Raw genomic sequence first — 22,645 nt, 5'->3', positions numbered from 1 at the left:
ACCTTGCTTGAGTCCTCAAGGTAACAGCAGGAAGCAAAAGCCTGCAAATAGTTTGGTTTTGACTAGGGATTTGAATTACTAGGATTGATAAACGGATGGCTACTTTATTTAAACATTTCACCTGTGTGATTTATTTCTTCACTTTCCCTAGCAACTTGAGGGCGGAGAGTTTTCTGACTTTGAAAGACTGCAAGTCCATGATTCTGTCTGGACAAGAACAATTCTCTGCTGTCAATGCAGGATTCTATCTAAAATGGTTTAATATTTCAGTTGAATAATTTCCAGCTCTTAGGAATTTGATGTCATGAAACCCTATGTTTCATTGCCCCAGCCACCACGTGGCTTACGTAGATATCCTGTAACATAGGATGAATGAGAGCTTTTCATGAGTTTGGGTAAAGACTATCATGATCTGAGACTATGCCAAGGAAGTAAACTACCCGCGATTTCAACCATTTGAGATTTCAATCTGTTCTCTAACACACTGGCTACAGCTTTCTTGATAAGGATAAAGAATGATTTTTTTTTAAGACAGGGAATTTACAATTTTTAAAAGGCAGTAGTTTACTTCAAACAGGTTTTTTGTTTGTTTTGTTTGTTTGTTTGTTTGAGACAGGGTCTCACTCTGTTGCTCAGGCTAGAGTGCAGTGGTGTGATCATGGCTCACTGCAGCCTCAATCTCTGGGCTCAAAAGATCCTCCTGCTTCAGCCTCCCAAATGGCTAGGCCTACAGGTGTGCACCACCAAACCCAGCTAACTTAAAAGAAATATTTTTTTGGAGCAACAGGGTCTTGCTATGTTGCGCAGGCTGGTCCTAAACTCCTGGCCTAAAGAGATCCTCCCACCTCAGCCCAAGGTATTGGATTACAGGTGTGAGCCATCACACCCGGCCCCCAGACAGCATTTGGAAATGAATAAACTCAGAAAACTCACAGATTCATGGGTTTTGGGTCAGGCTTCGACTCCTCTAATGTCAGATTTTTCCAGCCCCTCTGTGGAAACAGATTGTTACAAAGGAGCCTGCCTGTGGGTAGACCTGCTAGGTGGCAACTCCATTCCCCTCCCTAGCATTGGGTTAGACATAGCAGATTAGGATGATGAGTTTGCTGTAAATGAAAACTGACCAGTCCATGAATGGCCACCATCCGCACGTTCTTCCTTGTGGACTTTGATGCAGGATATTTGCCAAGGTTTGGTAAAGACTGTTCTGCCCGCCACCTGCGTCCGAATCCTCAGGTTGGGAGCAGGGGCAGCTGAAAGATGCAGATGTTCTTGAGCCCCACTTCTGATTTAGCATATTGGAATCTTCTGAAGTGAGGCTCGGATGCTAACTTTTTAAAAACTCTCCAGGTAACTCTTATGGAGTGTAAAGCTTGGGCACTTTTGCCTTAGAAGTTTCACATTGCCATTTAGTTCCTCCCATAAATGAGGGCTGGGAGATTTAATTTCAAAGGATTACTGAGAAATTGGCCATGTTACTTGGAAGACAGAATTGATTTCATTCTCTAATGGCTAGTTATTTTCTGCCTCCTTCCTTCTTTCTCTCTGTCTCCCCCCCGCCCTCTCTTGCCCATATATGCATATGACAAAGCCTTTACATTTGAGTTTCTCCATGGAACTCTCTTTTAAAATGTATTTATTTATTTATTTTTTGAGACAGGGTCTCACTCTGTCACGTAGGCTAGAGTGCGATGGCATGACCATAGCTCACTGCAGCCTTGAATTCCTGGACTCACGTGATCCTCCCATCTCAGCCTTCCAAATAGCTGGGAATACAGGTGTGTGCCACCACGCCCAACTAATTAAAAAAATTTTTTTTGTAGAGATGGGGTCTAGCTATGTTGCCCAGGCTGCTCAAGGAACTCCTAGCCTCAAGAGATCCTCTCATCTCTGCCTCCCAAAGTGCTAGGATTATAGGCATGAGCCACCGTGCCTGGCCTGTTTTCTTTCATAACAAAGGGAAAGGCATCTAGAAGGAATTTGACCCTACAGATGGGGAAATAATTCAATTCTCACTTTATAGTTAGGGAAATTGAGGCAGAGAGAGTTTAATAATTTGCCCAGAGAGCCTATGTGGTAGAAGTAGGATCCTGATAAAGCTGGTATTAAATCATAGGCTCTAACCATTGTGAACAGTACCTTTTAGGAAGAAGGAACAGAGAGGCTACTCCTTCTCATACCTTTTATTCCTAAGAAAGCTTCAATCACAAGCAGAGACATTCAATCACAAACAGAAACACTTCATCCCCAGATAAAAACACTTATATTAAAATTGGAGAAAGTCTACATACGAATGCTTCTAGATCCCTTCCAACACTTCTTGGATGGAGTTGCCATGAGCAAACTGATCTTTGAAAGCAGACTGTCCACTAGAGACTACAAAGTAGATAGTGTCTAGGCTGCAAATATTGTTTCTGTGTTTTAGTAATGTGAATTGCTTGTCAATATCTAAAAAATCAGATTTTACATAAAATTCCAGATTTCCAACATCTCTTGAAAAATGAGCCCCATGAGGCCTGCATGGTAAGTGGTTACAGTTGGAGCAGAGTGGTGGCTGCTTCCTTTAAACTGTGCTTTTGAAATTACCATAGTCCCCACCACTTCTTATTGTCCTATAACCAGGCTACCTCATGTACATCCTTTCCCTGACCCCTGTACTCCTTTGATTTTGTGAACCTTGGCCCTGACTCATCGCACATTTCTGTAGGTTGAAACCTCACCATACCATTCCCCTATAAATAAACCCTGGAGTTAGCCACAAAGCAAGTACCACTTACTGGCCTTTGTTACTGGGTGTACTAGCAAGGACATATTGACTTAGAGGCAGTGCAGAGTTTGGCTAAGAACACAGCCTGAAGAGTGACACTATCCTGGTTTTAAATCCTACTTTTTCCACTAACTAGCTGTGAGGCTTTGGGCAAGTCACTTTACCTCTCTGAGCCTCGGTTTCCTCATCTGCAAAATAGGGATAATAATACCTATCTACCTCTTGGGGTTGCTGTGAAGACTCAATGAGGATTAATTCATGTAAGAGCTTAAAACAGTACCTGGTATATGTCAAGGTCTATGGTAGTGTCAGCTGCTATTATTATGACCCACTTAGCTCAAACACTAATCTAGGCAGTATGCATTTTCACAAGTTCCCAGGAGCCAAGCCAAGGCTTGGCCTCATTCCCTTGGAACACTGTCCTTTGTTTGTCTCATAAGCATAAAGCCTTGAATTCTATTTAATGACATCTTGAATTCTGAGGTCCTTTCCTAGTAACATTGATAATAATAGTAATAATAGGATTAATAAATGTTTACATTTTTGTGCACCCACTAAAGAACAGACACACCAACTTACACATTCTGTGAGTCATCCAATTAACCTTACAATAGCTTTATGAAATGAATTATTCTCACAGGTGAGGAAACTGAGGTTCAGGAATGTTAAACAATTGGCTGAAGGTCTCACAGTGAATAAGTGGTGGCTGGGACCTGGGTCCAGGCAGTGTGGTGCCAAAACTGCACCATTAAACCCACACTCTGTGGCTCCCCTGCTCACAAGTTCACAAGCACCTTACACCTTCTCTTAAGAATATAGTCAGATTCATTCACATGTATTCTCCAACCATCTTCCTCTTCATAGGCCAACATCAAATTTGCCATCCTGCAGGCAAGAAACCATGAGTTTCCTTTCATGTTTGAGTGTCCTTTTCTCTTTTCTTTGGCCAAAGCCATTTAATTTTCTTTTGTGACACTTCCTGTTTTGATATCTTCCCCTCTACCCAGCTGCCACTGATTGTTCCTGGATCTGCCTTGTTTGATAGGAAGTGGATCTACCATGACATCTGTTACTCTGTTGGTTGCCAAGGTTGGGTTGGCTGATCTGGAATGTCAAAAGAGGTCTCCTTCCTCCTTCACCCATCTGGGTAAGCCTCCTTTGTCAACCAAGAGAAAGAGGTTGACCTTCTCAGCTCGATGGGTGTAGGACTTTGGTCAAGGGTATAGGAGTAGCCATGCCGCTCTGACAGAAAAGTGAAAGAATTTCTCAGCATTCTTGTCTGTCTTACCAGAAATTACATAGCAAGACAGAGATGGATCTGGGCTTGTCATTTCCGGGTCTGGGTTGCCTACCACGTGACCTTGCCGTCTGTCAAACTTCTGATGGAAAGTGTTATTGATTCTAGCAGATGGAGCCCATCTGAGCTGGTTAGAGAAATCAGAATAAATTGTCCCAGTTCAGAGGGACAACACATCAACAGCATCCATCTTTTTATGAGATGAGAGTTCATTGTTAATACCAAAAATATATGGTGACCCTTCTGCCCTTAAACTAAAACAGTTATGCTAGTTTGATGCAAGTAGGAGTTTATTTAGCAGATGATGTTCTAGGGCAGAGCAAATAGCAATCCTAAATATCCCATTTACTCTCCCACATTTCCCACCCTCTTACAGTTAGGTGGGATTATGTGACTGATTTCAGTCAATGTGAGCCTAAGCGACATTTGTCGCCAGGCAGTAAAAAGCCCATGTGGGATTCTCCAGTCTTCCTCTCCCCCGCCTTTGCCTGAGGACACCTCATGTTCTAGATCTGAAGTTGGCAAACTACAGCCCACAGACAGATGCCTGTTTTTGTAAATAAAGTTTTATTGGAACACAGCCATGCCTGTTCATTTCTATATTGTCTATGGCTGCTTTTGTGCTAAAATGGCAGAGCTAAGTAGCTGTGCCAGAGACCATGATCGGGACCATATGGCCTACAAGGCTTAAAAGATTTACTATCTGGCCCTTTACAGACAAAGTTTGTTGGCTTCTGTTCTAGACAGAGCAGCTACAAGATGGTGAAGCTTTGTATAGCATGGGACCCTGTGTGACTGTGTGGAGGAGAGACCTTCTACTGACCTGTATGATCCATGTAACGGATCCATATTGTTGATCCAAAGAAGGATCCAAATCTTCTTTCTTTATAAATCACTCAGTCTGAGGTATTTCTTTATAGCAATGCAGAATGGACTAACACACTACTTTTGTGCTACAAAGACTGAGTTGAGTATTTGGGACTATGTCCCTCTGTCCAGAGAATGTAGGGCCTGTAAGGCCAAAAATATTTACTATTTGGTCATTTACTAAAGAAGTTCACCCACTCCTGCACTGGAAGATCCACACTGTTGCTGTGTCCCTCTGGACTGGGACAAATTTATTCTGAGAAGAAAACATGAAAACCCTTTGGCTTGGGGTTGTTACTGGAGCATAACCTAATCTACCCTAACAGATTCCAATGGGCATTCGAGAAAGGGCAGTTGACATGGTGAGGGATTCAAAAAGCCTACTTACTTCCTTGTGAAGTGAACTGCACAAGAAATGCCGATGATGAGAAGGCCAATGATGATGGAGGCGATGGCTACCCACTTAGCATTCCGCCCAAGCCGCCTGGCTCCTTCGTAGTCTCCATCGTTGTAGCTGTTTAGAGACTGGGGGACACAAGGGAAGAGCTGGTGATGACAGATAACCCACAGGGAAAGGGATGGAGGTACTCAGGCTGTCCTGATGAAAAGGCTCCAAGAGCCCTCTGGTGACTTTGCTTATCTCACTGACAGGCTGCTAAACAGACAACACGGTCATCCCCTCCTCCAGGAATCCTTCCCTAAACGCTAAGGATGAGTTAACTGCCCCCTCTGTATTTCCTGATGACTTTTGTCTTAGCATTTACATAATAAGATTTTGTCTCTCCCACCAGCATGTAAGTGCGACGTGGGCAGGGGTCATCATCTGTCTTTTTTCTGTTTTTTTGAGACAGAGTCTAACTCTGTCACCCAGGCTGGAGTGCAGTGGCACAATCTTGGCTCATTGCAACCTCCGCCTCCCAGGTTCAAGCAATTCTCCTGCCTCAGCCTCCCGAGTAACTGGGATTACAGGCACCTGCCACCACGCCCAGCTAATTTTTGTACTTTTAGTAGAGACAGAGTTTCACCACATTGGCCAGGCTGGTCTCGAACTCCTGACCTCAAGTGATCCACCCACTTTGGTCTCCCAGAGTGCTGGGATTACAGGCATGAACCACCATGCCCAGCCTATGTCTTGTTCAGCACGGCATACCAGTGTCAAGTGCAATACTTGCCATGTAGAAGATGCTGGATAAGTATTTGTAGCATAAAAGGACAAATGAGTATGTCTGTCTTGTTCACTAGAACAGGAGTTTGCAAATCATGGCCCATGGGTCAAATCCAGCCTGCTGCCTGTTTTTGTAAATAAAGCTTATTTGGAACATAGTCACACTCATTTGTTTACTACTGTCTGTGGCTATTTGATATAGTTTTGTTGTAGGGCAGGTAAGCCCCAGAATTGGGGCTTAGCCTGGGAATTTTTTTGGCCTCTCTTAGGAAATAATTTAAGAGTGAGCTGGTGGTAGAAGAAAGCAGCTTTAGGCTGGGCATGGTGGCTCACTCCTGTAATCCCAGCACTTTGGGAGGTAAAGGCGGGCAGATTACCTGAGGTCGGGAGTTTGAGACCAGCCTGGTCAACATGGTGAAACTCTGTCTCTACTAACAATACAAAAACTTAACTGGGCGCGATGGCACCTGTAATCCCCAGCTACTTGGGAAGCTGAGGCAGGAGAATCGCTTGAACTTGGGAGGTGGAGGTTGCAGTGAGCAGAGATTGCGCCATTGGACTCCAGCCTGGACAACAAGAGTGAAACTCCATCTCAAAAAAAAAAAAAAAAAAAAAGAAAACAACAACAACAACAACAACAACAACAAAGCAGCTTTATGGAGGCGGTGGTGTTAGAGCCCTGACTTGGTTACAGCTCCTGACTGCTGCTGCAGAGCAGGGCTACCCCACAGGCAGCGTGTTCAGAGTGGCAGCTCAGGGCAGTGCTGTAGTTAGATTTATACTCACTTTTAACTATATGTAAATTAAGGGGCCAGTTGTTCAGAAAATTTTAGATAAGGAGTGGCAACTTCTGGGTGGTGGCCCTGGAAAGGGGTGGCAACTTCTGGGTCATTGCCCTGGAAAGTGGTAGTAACTTCTGGGTGCTGCCATAGCAATGGTAAACTGTCATGGCACTGGTGAGCATGTCTGATGGAGAGGAGCTTTGAGTGCCTTTTTCCTGTTTCAGCCAGTCTTCAATCTGCTCTGGAGTCAAGTCCCGCCTCCTACCTCAGTTTGCATGTTTGTCCCCTCCAAATCTCATGTGGAAATGTGATCCCCAATGTTGGAGGTGGGACCTAGTGGGAGATGTTGTGGTCAGGGGGGCAGACCCTCATTAATGGCTTGATGCCCTCCCTGCAGTAATTAGTTCTCTCTGTTAGTTCATGTGAGAGCTGGTTGTTTAAAAGAGCCTGGCATCGTTCTCTTTCTCTCTCTCTCTCTCTCTCGCCACATGACACAATTGCTTTCCCCTTGCTTTCCATGACGAGTAAAGGCTTCCTGAGTCCTCACCGGAGGAAGATACTGGTGCCATGTTTGTATAGCCTGTAGAACCATGCACCAAACCAACCTCCTTTCTTATAAATCACTCAGTGTGAGGCATTTCTTTATAGCAGTGCAAAACGGACTGACACATTACCTTTTGTGCTATAAAGACAGAGTTGAGTGGTTGGGACTTTGTCTGTCTGTCCAGAGAATGCAGGGCTTGCAAGCCCAAAAATATTTACTATTTGGTCATTTACCAAAAAAGTTCACCCACTCCGGCACTAGAAGATCAATCCATGAGGTCAGGGACTTCAGATGAATAGTTCATCTCCATGCCCAAGCCAAGGCTGTCATTCCCAGCTGTTAAAATGTTGAAATACTCTGTACTCATTGATAAATAGCAACTACTCTGAAGCTTGTCCCCCTTCCCCAATATCCCAACCATCCCACTTGCTCCTCTGCATTTTCCCTGGTTTCCCCCTGATCCAACAACTTAAGGGTTATTAGTGCACTTAGCAGAGCGTCTTCTCTGATTCTGTGCTCATGCCAAACTTGTTAAATATTTAAATATCGTTCTTGTTGCTAGTACTTAGTGGTGTCGGCACATTATTGGAGCTCAAGAAATGTGTTATTGACTGAATGAATGAATGAATATGTCTGTTTCCCCATAGAATGTGAATTTTTTGAGGGCATCTTTGAGGTCTGCAGGATATAGCACAGTGCCAGGCAAAGAAGAGATATTTAGAGACTGCTTGCTGCTGAGATGAAGGCCAGATACTGTTCTTCTCCTTTTAATAATAAGGGAATCTTAACCAATTGACATCATGTGCCTTCTGATAAAATACCGTGACAAGGACATTTTGCTTATGCAATTTCCTTTCCTTTCCTTTCCTTTCCCTTCCCTTTCCCTTTCCCTTCCCTTCCTTTCCTTTTTTCTTTCATTTCCTTCTTCCTTCCCTTCCCTTTCCTTTCCTCTTTTCTTGCCTTTTCTTTTCTTTTCCTTTCTTTTCTCCTCCTTCTCCTCCTTCTCCTCCTCCTTTTTTTTTTTTTTTTTTCTCCTGAGACATAGTCTTGCTGTGTCGCCCAGGCTGGAGTGCAGCGACATGATCTCAGCTCACTGCAATCTCTGCCTCCCGGGTCCAAGCCATTCTCCCACCTCAGCCTCCTGAGTAGCTGGGACTAAAGGCATGTGCCACCACGCCTGGCTAATTTTTGTATTTTTAGCAGAGATGGAGTTTCACCATGTTGGCCAGGCTAGTCTCGAACTTCTGGCCTTAAGCAATCCACTCGCCTTGGCCTCTCAGAGTGTTGGGATTACAGGCATGAGCCACTGCACCTGGCCCTATGTAGTTCTCTCAATATGTTTAGCTTTTTTTTAAATTAAGAGGGAATAATAGGGTATATTCTATTTGAGCAATTTTCTGCAAGACAAATGGCTTGAAATTATTTTTAAAAAGTCAATGTCATGAAAGACATGCACACCCGCCCACCCACACACATCAGGAGACTCTCCGAGATTAAAGAAAACTAGATGAACCTGGCCGGGCGCGGTGGCTCAAGCCTGTAATCCCAGCACTTTGGGAGGCCGAGGCGGGCGGATCACGAGGTCAGGAGATCGAGACCATCCTGGCTAACACGGTGAAACCCCGTCTCTACTAAAAATACAAAAAAAAAAAAAAACTAGCCAGGCGAGGTGGCGGGCGCCTGTAGTCCCAGCTACTCCAGAGGCTGAGGCAGGAGAATGGCGTGAACCCGGGAGGCGGAGCTTGCAGTGAGCCAAGACGGCGCCACTACACTCCAGCCTGGGGGCAGAGCGAGACTCCGTCTCAAAAAAAAAAAAAAAAGAAAACTAGATGAACCTAACAATTATATGCAATGTATGATCCTTGATCATGTCTGGGATTAATAAATAAGTAGCAATGACAGATATTATTGGGACAATTGGGGAAATTCAAATGTAGAATAAACGTTATATAATAATGTTAAATTTCTTGAGTGTGATATTTATATTTTGGTTACATAAGAGATTTTTTTTCTATGGAAGATACAGGCTGCATTATCTAGAGCTGACATTATTGCAACCTGTGCCTACATTTTCAGCAAAATAAAAATAAAAATGGCAAAAAATATTAACTATTGATGAATTTTGGTGATTATATAGGTCATTGTGTTATTTGCTCACTTATACTTGAGGTCTGCAATTTTTCAAAATAAAAAGAACACACAGTTTTGAAAAATAAGCTCTCTTGATCATCCCATGGCTAAGAGTCACCCAACAGTTGTGCTGCAGCCCAAAGAAGACTGGAAATATGTATTTAAAAGTTATGTACACGCACACCTGTAGTCTAAGTTACTCGGAAGGCTGAGGTGGCAGGATCATCTGAGCCCATGAGTTTGAGGCTGCCATGAGCTATGATTGTGCCACTGCACTCCAGCCTGGGTGACAGAGTGAGACCCTGCATTAAAAAAAAAAAAAAAAGTTATGTACAGAAGGACTCCATCAGTGCTGTGAATTACAGATTTCACTGAGAACCTCTTCCTTGATTCTGAAATCACAGCACTTCAGTAATAATTGCTCCTCTTCCTGGACTATCAAGGGGGATTAGACATATGCAGACAATTACAAGCCAGAGAAATACCCAGTATACCGCAGAGCTTTCTGCTTCCGGAACCTTCAATTAATTCTTGGATCTGGGCCACCTTAGTCAGCAACAGACTGGAAGACTCAGTAATGAAGAGGAATTGCTTTCAGTCCTCTTGTATGAATGAGAGAGCGAGAACCAAAAACAATGTTAGGGACTTCCAGCAAGGTGAGTTCCCGAATTCCAAGTTATGAATTCTGGAGTTCTCCATCTTGGGTGTTGGTAGTGAAAAAAATACAGAGAACCAGGCCCTATCATGGAAAGATTCTGATTTAACGGGTATGGGGACCAGGCAGCATGTGTTTTTTGTGTGTGATTTTTTCGTTGTGGTAAAATATGCCTACAATTTAATCTTTTAACCATTTTTAAGTATACTGTTCAGTGGTGTTATGTACATTCGCATTGCTGTGCAGCCATGACCCACCATCTATTTCTGGAATTTTCATCTTCCCCAGTGGAAACTCCATACCTGTAAAATACTCACTTCCACTCACCCTCTACCCAGCCAATGACAACCACAATTCTTTCTGAGTCTATAAATTTGACTATTCTGGGTACCTAGTACAAGTGAAATTATGCAGTATTTCCTTTTTTTGGGGGACTGGATTCTTTTACTTAGACATAATAATGTCTTCAAAGTTCATCCATGTTATAGCAAGTGTCAGAATTTTTTCCCCTTTTAAGGATGAACAATACTGCATTGTAAGGATATATACAATATTCCATTTCAGGGATACATATTCCATTGTAGGGATATATACAATATTCCATTGTAGGGATATATTGCATTTTGTCTATCCCTTCAGCTGTTGATAGATACTTGGGTTGCTCTTTCATTATTATTATCATTAAAAAAAATTTTATTTGAGATTGGGTCTCATTTTGTCACCCAGATTGGAGTGGAGTAGCACAGTCTTGGCTCACTGCAGCCTCGACCTCCTGGGCTCAAGTAATTCTTCTACTTCAGCCTCCTGAGTAGCTGGGACTACAGGTGGATACCACCACACCCAGCTAATTTTTTTTTTGTGTGTGAATTTTTGGTAGAGATGGGGTTTTGCCATGTTGCCCAGGCTGGTTTCAAACTCCTGACCTCAAGCAATCCACCTGCCTCTGCCTCCCAAAGTGCTGGGATTACAGGCATGAGCCACCTTACCCAGCCTATTATTATCATTTTTAAGCTTCACAGGATTGAAAACTTCTGGTCTATGTAATTATCCTTAATGTCCTTCAAGGTCAAGATGCCCATCATCTTTACATTTATTCCAAGGAAGTATGTAATAGAGCATGGGCTTGAAATTCAGAGATCTGAGTTTAAATTCCATGTCTTATCATCTGTGAGAGCTAAGGCAAGTTATCAACCTTCCTAAGCCTTAGTGCCCTCGTCTGTAAATCGGGGGCAATAGTAATAGCACCCACTTCACATTGGTGGATCCAATGAATTAATGTGTGTCAAGTGGTTGGCATTGGCTCAGCACATAGTGTATGCTCAATGAATGTTAGCTTTTGCTGTGAATTGCTACTTCCTGCCTTGCTCTTATTTTAAGTCTGCACTCTTTGGGGGTGTAACAGAATCTTCTCTACCCCTTACTGGATCAGAATCTTTGGGGACCCAACTTTGAGAAGCTGTATTAGAGGCTTTACAAGCAAAATCACTGCATGGAATATTAGAACCCTAAATTCTGAGCTCATAATCCAGTTTAGAGTTATACAAATTCAGACCCTCCCAAACTGACTTATTGTGCTGCCTTGGAAAACACAGTTCTCAGATGATAGCCGTGATGATGAATTCATGTTGCTGTAAACATAGGAAAAATAATGAGGTCCCCTCTCTCTCCTAAAGAAAGAGATCCTGCCTGTTTGGATGAAAAAACAGTTTCATGTCCTCAGTAGCAGTGACTAGAAACGTGGGAAGGGCAGCCAGTCTGTCCTGTAGAAGGATACATCTATCACCTGTGCATTGCCCATGAGCACAGGTGAAATGAGGGTCCTTGGCCATTTGTGTTGTTTGACACAAGGCAGAGAGGCTGTGCTTGGTCACCTGGCTGAAGGGGATTTGGGTGCAAGCCACAGGTGAATCCTGCCCCGCCTTCATCACCTGCTGCCACTGTGGCATCTTGTATGTAACCCTCCTGTCTTTGCAAACCACCATTTTTCCAGGGACATGTTAGGGAGACCTTGAGTGAATCTAGGAATGAGGCTGCTGTTGGCTTGAAAACCAGATGAAAAGCCTCTTTCAGTATTAAGTGTGGACCCTCCTCTCCCCATAAATCCTTTTCCAAATCCATTTTCTCTCCTGGTACTTGGGAAAAGGGCTGCCCATCGGTAGACCTGCTGGGTAAAAGAAAGAAGATGCGGGGAGGGATAAGAGTGGGAGACTCCAACTCTGAGATTTCATTGTGAAGGACTTCCATGGCTGGGGGGTCTCGGGCTTAAGGGTAGAGAACTAACAGTGAAGCAGAAAGAATTCTTTGCCTGCCTCCTCAACATGTCAGCTGTAATTCTTTTCCTCTTTTAATTGGAATTTTATACTGAGGTTCACCTGGCAGATGCGACAGACTGAAGCAGCGGAAATGGATTTTAGAGAAAATGTGTGGTTTATAAATCTTTTTCTGAAGAGCTTACAATGTAAACTATTCCATCTGGTGTGGAAGAACTAGGAAGAAATGGGGCGGCTTTAGATACTCAACATTTACATGATCTTATTTGTTCTTTTAAAAATTAATAATGCAATTTGTGAACATGTGAAACATTTGAATGCTACAGAAGCACATACAGTCAATAGTAAAGCTCTTTCCCTAATCTTATTTCCCAGAGATAACCCTTATTAGCAGTGTGGTGCATCTGCTTCTAGACTTTTCCCCCCATGAATAATATGAAAAGAAAACTGACACTTTCTCCTGCTTCCATTATGATTAAGCACATCATGTATCACAGTCAGGAGAGAGAAACAGCAATTTTCACCCTGAGAAAACCAAGAATAACAGAGCCAGTCTGTCTAGTCCTGATCCCTCAAATATTAAAACCTTGAGTACTTCCCATAAATCTTGGCAAAGACAGCTTCATCCCTACATTTGCAACTATGATGTCTAAACACAGGTTACCTCCTTTGTGGATATTGTAATACTTTCAGAAAGATACTGTTTTGTTTTCCAGGAACAGATTAATATAAAACAACTTGGTCACCTTGGCAGCTTTGCATCTGTTTTCTTTTAAATATTTGTGTTTTGCTTTGGCTAGCTGGTCTTTTTGAAGGTGGATTCTCTTGCATTTCTTTTGAAGTAAAATCTTTTATCCTCTAAATGTTTTGGCCTTCAGTCTTTCTTTGACAAAATAACAATGATAACAGATAATATTTATGAGGCATTTAGTATATGCCAGGCACTGTATTAAATGTTTTTCAAGAATGATTGGATTGGTCCTCACAACACTATGAGCTAGGTGCTTTGTGGTTTCCATTTTACAGATGGGAAAACTGAGGCACAAAGAAGTCAAAGCAATTTGCCCAGTCACGTGGCTAGTTTGGTACACTGATTGTACACACACACACACACACACACACACATGCACAGACACACAGGAGTTTGTGTTTTTTTTTCTTTCTTTCTTTCTTTTAGGAATATGAATAGGCCAGGTGCAGTGGTGCATACCTGTAATCTCAGCACTTTGGGAGGCTGAGGCAAGAGGATCACTTGAGTCCAGGAGTTCAAGACCAGCTGGGCAACATAGCAAGACCCTTGTCTCTACAAAAAAATTTTAAAAATTAGCTGGATGCCAGGAACAGTGATTCATGCCTGTAATCCCAACACTTTGGGAGGCCAGGGCAGGAGGATCACTTGAGTCCAGGAGGTCAAGACCAACCTGGGCAAGATAGGAAGACCCTGAATCTATAAAAAATTAGCTGGCGTGGTGGCACGTGCTTGTAATCCCAGCTACTTGGGGATGCTGAGATGGGAGGATTGCTTGAGTCCCAGTGTCCAAGGTTGCAGTGAGCTATGATTGTGCCACTGCACTCCAGCTTGGGTGACAGAGCAAGCTGCTGTTTAAAAAAAATAAAAAAAGCCAGATATGGTGGCATGTACCTGTAATCCCAGCTACTCAGGAGGCTGAGGCAAGAGGATTGCTTGAGTGCAGGAGTTTGAGATTACAGTGAGCTATGGTTGAGCCACTGCACTGTAGCCTGGGTGACAGAGCAAGACCCTGTATCTGAAAAAATAAAAAATATAAAAATGCAAACAGTATCATACAACATTTGTTCTGCAATTTGCTTTTTTTCCATTTAATATGGGGTGGGCAACTTCCCAAGCTAGTGTGTCCAAGTCTGTTTTATTCGTTTTCTTTCCCCATTCATGATTAAAATAATGAGTTATATTGACAGACTTCCTGATGTTACATGATCCTTGTATTCTTGGGGAACATCTTGATTTGTTATGGTGCAATCTTTTCTTTGTAACTGTTTATTTTCAAATAGCTTCAAACTTACAGAAACATTGTGAGTTCTATAAACATGAGTATGGTTGTCTTATTCTTTTTAAGGGCTTCCTCCTAGTTCATTTAAATGCTCATACCTCACCTATAACTATAACTATAGACATTTAGTTATTTAAAATGTACTGAGATTGCATAATATGCTGTAGTGGACATTCTAGTGAGTATGGCTGTCTTGTTATTTTTAAGGTCTTCCTACTAGTTCATTTAAATGCTCATGCCTCACTTGTAACTATAACTATAGATATTTTGTTATTTAAAATTTGTTGAGATTGCATAATATGCTGTAGTGGACATTCTAATTCATACATTTTCATATGTTTGAGCCTTTACTTTTGGTGAATTTCTAGGAATGGAATTGTTCAGTCAAACAGTGTATGGATTTACATTCGGAGTGATAGAGCCAAATTGCCCTGCAAAAAGGTTATCCAAATCTATGCTCCCGCTAATTGTATTTAAGTGTTCTTTCCCCGACATCATTGCCAATACTGTATATTATCAATCTCTTTTTCCACATTCTGGTGGGTGAAAAAGAATCTCAAGATAAAATTCAATTAATCAGTGGCGAGGTTGAGCCATCTCTTCACACTTCAGATCTTAGCTCCAATATTATCTTCTCACAGAGGACTTTTCAGACCAGCTTATCTAAAACTGGCCAGCTCTCCCTGGTGACCCACACAGTGCCTGGAACATAGAAGGAGATCAATAAGTATGTGTTGAATTAACAAATGTATGTATAAATGAATATTTCTTGATCTTATGTGTTTCTTCTTGATGAGTTTTGTACCCATACCCTTTGTCTAGCTTTCTATTGGTTTGTCTTTTCTTACTGAGCTGTTGGAAATTTTACATATTATGGACCAGCACTGTGCAATAGAAATATAATGGTAGACACACAGGTGATTTTAAATTTTCTAGTAACCACATCAAAACAGTAAAAATAAGTAAGTGAAATTAACTTCAATAATATACATTTTATTCAATCCAACATGCCAAAATATTATTCAAAGCTGTGGTATGAGCCATTTTTCAAGCGCTCCATTGTCATATGTGGTTAGTGGCAACTGTACTGAATAACTGAATAATATTCCTTGACCTGTGACATATTTTGCAAAATTTTCTCCCACTTTCTCCTGGTCTGTCTTTAAAAAATACTTTAAAATACTATGATTATAGTGATATTATATTAATATAAATCCTGAGTGAATAGATTTGTACCAATACCAGTGTTTTTTTTTTTTTTCTTGAGACAGAGTCTTGCTCTGTCACCCAGGCTGGAGTGCAATGGCATGATGTTGGCTCACTGAAACTTCAACTTCCCTGACTGAAGTGATCTTCCCACCTCAGCCTCCCAAGTATCTGAGACTACAGGTGAGTGCTACCACTCCCAGGTAACTTTTGTATTTTTTGTAGAGATGAGGTTTTGCCATGTTGCCCAGGCTGGTCTTGAACTTCAGAGCTCAAATTATCCGCCTGCCTCAGCCTCCCAAAGTGTTAGTGTTACAGACACGAGCCACCACACCTAGCCTGCTCTTTTTTCATATGTTTATGTTTCTATGGAATTTTGTCCCGTTGTATTAGTCCATTCTCATGCTGCTAATAAAGACATACTTGAGACTGGGCAATTTATAAAGGAAAGTGGTTTAATTGACTCACAGTTCAGCATGGCTGGGGAGGCCTCAGGAAACTTACAATTGTGGTGGAAAGGGAAGGAAACACGTCCTTCTTCACACAGCAGCAGGAGAGGGAAGAATGAGTGCTGAGTGAAGGAGGAAGCCCCTTAGAAAACCATCAGATCTCATGAGAACTTACTCGCTATCACATGAATAGCATGGGGGAAACTGGCCACATGATTCAGTTACTTCCTACCAGGTCCCTCCCATGACATGTGGGGATTATAAGAACTACAATCAAAGATGAGATTTGGGTGAGGACACCCACCAAACCATATAATTGCACTCCTGGCCCCTCTCAAATCTTGTGTCCTCACATTTCAAGACACAATCATGCCTTTCCAACAGTCCGCCTAAGTCTCAGCTCATTCCAGCATTAACCCAAAAGTCCAAGTCCAAGGTCTCATCTGAGAGAAGACAAGTCACTTCCTCCTATGACCTTGCAAACCAAAAGCAAGTTAGTCACTTCCTAGATACAATGCGAGCACAGGCATTGGGCAAATACATCTGCTCCAAAAGGGAGAAATTGGCCAAAACAAAGTGGCTACAGGCCCCATGCAAGTCCTAAATCCAATAGGGCAGTCATTAAACCTTAAATTTCCAAAATGATCCCCTTTGACTCCATGTCTCACATCCAGGTCACACTGATACAAGAGGTGGGTTCCCATGGCCTTGGGCAGCTCCACTCCTGTGGCTTTGCAGGGTACAGCCCCCCCTCCCTAGCTGCTTTCACATGCTGGCGTTCAGTGCCTGCAGCTTTTCCAGGTGCATGGTGCAAGCTGTTGATGGATCTACCATTCTGGGTTCTGGAGGAAGGTGGCCCTCTTCTCACAGCTCCACTAGGCAGTGCCCCAGTGGGGACCTTGTGTGGAGGCTACTACTGCATATTTCCCTTCCATACTTCCCTAGCAGAGGTTTTCCATGAGGGCTCTGCCCCTGTAGCAAATTTATGCCTGGACATCCAGGCATTTCCATACATCCTCTGAAATCTAGGTGGAGGTTCCCAAACCTCAATTATTGTCTTCTGCACACCCTCAGGACTAACACCATGTGGAAGCTGCCAAGATTTGGGACTTGCGCCCTCTGAGGCAATGGTCCAAGCTGTACTTTGGCTCCTTTTAGCCACGGTTGGGGCTGAAACAGCTGGGATGCAGGGCACCATGTCCAGAGGCTGCACACAGCAGTGGGGCCCTGGGCCTGGCCCATGAAACCATTTTTCCCTCCTAGGCCTCCAGACCTGTGATGGGAGGGGCTGCCTTGAAGGTCTCTAACATGCCCTGGAGACATTTTTCCCATTGTCTTGGTGATTAACATTTGGTTCCTTGTTACTTATGCAAATGCAAATTTCTGCAGCTGGCTTGAATTTCTCCTGAGAAAATGGGGTTTCTTTCTTTCTTCCTTTTTTTTGAGATGGGGTTTTGCTCTTGTTGCCCAGGTTGGAGTGCAATGGTGTGATCTTGGCTCACTGCAACCTCCACCTCCTGGATTCAAGTGATTCTCCTGCCTCAGCCTCCCAAGTAGCTGGGATTATAGGCATGTGTCACCACACCTGGCTAATTTTGTATTTTTAGTAGGGACAGGGTTTCTCTATTTTGGTCAGGCTGGTCTCAAACTCCTGACCTCAGGTAATTCACCCATCTTGGCCTCTCACAGTGTTGGGATTACAGGCGTGAGCCACCACGCCCGGCCGGGATTTTCTCTTCTATCACATCATCAGGCTGCACATTTTTCAAACTTTTATGATCTGCTCCCTCTTGAATGCTTTGCCATGTAGAAATTTCTTCTGCCAGATACCCTAAATCATCTATCTCAAGTTCAATGTTCCATAGATCTCTGGGGCAGGGGCAAAATGTTGCCAGTCCATTTGCATAGCAAGAGTGACCTTTACTCTAGTTCCCAACAAGTTCCCCATCTCCATCTGAGACCACCTTAGCCTGGCCTTCATTGTCCATATGATTATCAGCATTTTGGTCAAAGCCATTCAACAAGTCTCTCAGAAGTTCTAAACTTTCCCACATCTTCCTGTCTTCTGAGGCCTCCAAGTCTCTAGGAAGTTCCAACTTTTCCCACATTTTCTTGTCTTCTTCTGAGCCCTCCAAACTGTTCCAACCTCTGCCTGTTCCCCAGTTCCGAAGTTGCTTCCACATTTTCTGATATCTTTACAGCAGCTTCCCACTCTCCATGGTACCAATTTACTGTAACTGTCTGTTCTCATGCTGCTAATAAAGATATAACTGAGACCGGGTAATTTATAAAGGAAAGAGGTTTAATTGACTCACAGTTTCACAGGGCTGGGGAGGCCTCAGGAAACTTATAATCATGGCAGAAGGAGAAGCAAACATGTCATTCACATGGTGGCAAGAGAGAGAAGAATGAGTGTTGAGCGAAGGGGGAAGCTCCTTACAAAACCATCAGATCTTGTGAGAACTCATTCACTATCACAAGAATAGCATGGGGGAAATTGGCCCCATGATTCAATTACCTCCCACTGGGTTCCTCCCATGACACGTGGGGATTATGGGAGCTACAATTCAAGACTGAGATTTGGGTGGGGACACAGTCAAACAATATCACCCATGTAGATTTTGATAACCATGACTACAATCAGGAAACAGAAATGCTCCATCATCACAGAGAAACTCCCTCTGTGAAGCCTTGCAAGTCACACCTTTCCTCCAGGTCCATTGTCTGTTCACTTATATTTGTGGTGTTTGGACATTACCGAGTTCTTTTCTAAGCTATAGAGCTCATCATTTCATAAACCAGCCACCATTATTTGAGTGTGCTAAGCAGCCAGTTGCTGTCTCTCTTCTTCCTGCAAAGTATTTTAAAAAGAAGGGACTTTAGTTTCTTTCTGGTTTTAATTTTCCTCTGCAATACAAATGGATCTTAGAATATAGAACAAGAGTGTAGTCTAACATTCTAAGAATTCATGACACTTCACTCTTAGAATATAGAACACATGGGTTCTCATCACATATTTTATAAGGCATGCAGGAGTCTCCTGCAGTGACTCTTCTCTTTGCTAGGGGCCTAGGCTCATGTTGGCAAAATGGAATAACAGTGTTCAGGTCTTGACTGGATGCCTTGAACCAGTGAAAGCCACAGTTTGACAGAAGAGTGAGCAAGTTCCTGTCTTCTGTAGTAAATGCTAATGATCTCATGGTCACTGCAGCTGGTTATTTGAAACTTATTTATACATGCCTTCCCTGAATGGACTCATGATACCTAAATACCCATGGGAGGAAAGTTGGGCAGGAGTCAGAAGTGAGGGTGACCGTTTCTATGCTGAACCTCAAAAAGGTTGCTGTGGGGGACAGCAAGACAGTCATGAAGCTGTGCAGTGGAGACTCCCAGGCACCTGTCAGAAGGCACAGGCAACTCCTGGCATCCACACCTCAAAGAAAAAGAGTCCAAAGTAACCCCATAAATTTTGATAACTGGCACTGAATACTGATAGGTCTAATGTTCTAGGAATTCATGACACTTCACACCAAACTGCAAAGCTACTCCAATGCCCTAAGCCAGGAAAATGTGGAAAGCACTTTGTCCTTTCCTTCTGGTCTTTAGATCAGCACTCTTGGTACATCTCACATGATACCCTGGATGAGACAGCAGTACATATGGGATTGCTGCCAGTGTAGACCGGAGATGAAACTCTCCAAAGTTATATTTTTATATCTCCCTATATTCATGGTGCCCAATTCTAGCTGCACCTTAGAATTACTCGGTGTGGGAGCCTTAAACAATTCCTACACCCAAGTTCCTTCCCAAACCAACTGAATCAGGCTCTCTGGGAGTGGGACCCCAGCGTTGGATTTTTTTTTGAAAGCTTTTCAGGTTATTCTGAGGGGCAGCCAGAATTGAGAACCACTGTCCTAGATGGACAGCCATTCATTAGTTCATTCATTTGAAACCTACTTCTTGAATATCACCTGTATGCCTGGCACTGCTCCCTGCCCTCATGGGGCTTACTTTCTGGTGGAGATAAAAAATAAATAAACATGCAAATAAATAAGGTAAATACATAATATTATTAAGACAAAGAAAGTAAGGTGTAGGAGGGAGATTGTTTTAGCAGAAAGCAGGTAGACTGAGACCTGAAGGCTTGAGAAGAAGCCAGACCTGCAGAGAGCAGTGGGGAGAGGATGCCTGGCAGGGAGGATGGCAAGTGCAAAGGTCTGGAGGGGGGAAATACATTTTTTATTGAAGATTCCCCCCAAAATGCAGTATGGCTGAGCTGTAGGAGTGAAAGAGAGAGGAGAGGAGACAAGAAAGGAAAGAAAAGAGAGGAGAGAGGAGAGAGAGATGAGATAAGGCCAGAGGGGAAACCAGGAGCTATATTAGTCGTAATAATCATCATATTAAAATAATAGTTAATATTTATTGAATATTTATTCTGTGCCAGGTCCTGGACTAACCACTATATGTGCATCATATAATTGGTTCCTTACAATAACCCCCATGGAGATAAAAGTAATCTTATCCCCCATTTTACAGATGAGAAAACTGAGACTCAGAAAGAGGGACACCAACAGTCAAATACTGTTTCTGTGTTCAAAGGCAACTTTCTAAGGAGACTACAAATGTAAGCAAAAGTTAGTGCATCCATCCACAAAGCCCTTAGGATAACCATTTTATTATGCCCAAAAGAACTTAAGAGCAAGATTTGATGCACTGTTTGATGCACAGCACTGGGTAGATGACTTGACTTAAATTTAATAAAAATTTGGTTACTGATAGAGAAAATAGGGCAGGTATATCTAAGCTGTGCTACTAATTTCACTGTCAAAAATTCATTTTCTTTTTGTTCTTGCCCCCCCCCCCCCCCTTTGAGATGGAGTCTCACTCTGTCACCCAGGCTGGAGTGCAGTGGTGCAATCTTGGCTCACTGCAGCCTCCGCCTCCCACGTTCAAGCAATTCTCCCACCTCAGCCTGCCAAGTAGCTGGGATTACAGATGCACGCCACCATACCCAGCTAATTTTTTTTTTTTTTTTTTAATGTAGAGAAGGGCTTTCACATGTTGGCCAGGCTGGTCTTGAACTCCTGACCACAGGTGATCCGCCAGCCCTAGCCTCCCAAAGTGCTGGGATTACTGGTGGGTACATGGGATTGGAACATTGTGCTTCCTCAGCTCTAAAGCCTTCCATTGTCCCCTATTTCCCTGGGAGAAGCTCACATTCTTCATTCTGCCCTTCCCAACCCTGCATGGGTGGCCCCTGCAGCCTCTCTCATCTCATTTGGAGCCTTTTCCCTTGCTCACTGTCTCCCCGTTTCCTGCCCCCTGTCTGTGTCCAGGTCATCTCCTCTCTACTTGTGGCCCTCTTCTCTCTCTGTCTCATGTGGCCAGCATCTCCTCATTGTGGTCTTGGCTGACATGTTGGCACCTTCAGGGCAGCCTTCTTAGGCCTCCTCATCTCTTCTTTTTTTATTTTTTGAGACAAGGTTTTACTCTGTTGCCCAGTGGTGCAATCATAGCTCACTGCAGCCTCAAACTCTTGGGCTCAAGCAGTTCTCCAGCCTCAGCCTCCAGAGTAGCTGGGACCACAGGTGCACGCCACCACGCCCGACTGATTTTTTCATTTTCTGGTAGAGACAGGGTCTTGCTATGTTGCCCAGGCTGGTCTCAGACTCTTGTGCTCAAGTGATCATCTTGCCTCAGCCTCCTAAAGTGCTGGGATTACAGGTATGAGCCACTGTATTCAGCTAGGTCCCCACATCTTAAGTAGGTACTATGACCATAGTCAGTAGGTTAAAGCTCCTGGTTTATTTCCTTCGTGACTCTTGACGCGAGTCACAGTCATTTGATTCAGTGGCCTGTTGACTTTTGAGTGTTTGTTCTGCCACCTGACTGTGAGCTCCGTGAAGATGCAGACCATATCTCATTGTATTCATTGCTCCAGTGCCTAATGGAGGGTCTGACACCTAGCATTCCTTTAATGTATATTCCTGATAAAAAAGAAAAAATTCATAGAGCCAGGTTTTCATTTTCCAACCTGTAGCCCTGCTTTTATTATTATTATTATTATTATTTAAACAAGCTTCTTGGGAATTTGCCCAAATATCTAGCCATTTGGACAGTTGATGATGACTGGTATGTAAAAAGAATTATTGGTTGACCAAACAGTTGAAGATCCATTTCTATGATCCTAAAAGGATTAATTTTGTTACCTGAATCTTTTTTTTTTTTGTCCTCCACACTACTAAAAAATCAGATGCTCTATAGATCTGAAAGACTAGATTAATTTTTTAGCTTTCAGTTGATTTTATGCAAGAGTCCTGTACACTGGACTTAATTTGGATCTTGGGTTTCCCAAAGGCAAGAGCTATAGTGGTATCCACCAATTGTTTTATGAAGTGGAGAATTTTCCATGAGATTGAAATTTGGGAACCATAACCAACATCTTGGGGGTTAAGGTTTTTTTTTTTTTTTCTAATACTGAAA

At 42.9% G+C, this 22,645-nt stretch overlaps 1 protein-coding gene across 1 annotated transcript in view; it reads right to left on the bottom strand.

Moving 5' to 3' along the window:
• TMEM233 (transmembrane protein 233) overlaps window positions 1–22,645 on the bottom strand; it is a 47,037-nt gene that overhangs the window by 7,580 nt on the left and 16,812 nt on the right. The window contains exon 2 of the mRNA XM_023204547.2: window positions 5,320–5,456. Within this exon, the coding sequence (XP_023060315.1) occupies window positions 5,320–5,456 (137 nt within the window). The remainder of the gene's footprint in view (window positions 1–5,319; window positions 5,457–22,645) is intronic.

Source organism: Piliocolobus tephrosceles, chromosome 10 (genome assembly GCF_002776525.5).
Source record: "Piliocolobus tephrosceles isolate RC106 chromosome 10, ASM277652v3, whole genome shotgun sequence".
In the NCBI taxonomy this organism is placed as follows: domain Eukaryota; kingdom Metazoa; phylum Chordata; class Mammalia; order Primates; family Cercopithecidae; genus Piliocolobus; species Piliocolobus tephrosceles.
The sequence above is the reverse complement of the archived record's forward strand: the minus strand, read 5'-3'. Positions and strand labels throughout refer to the sequence as shown.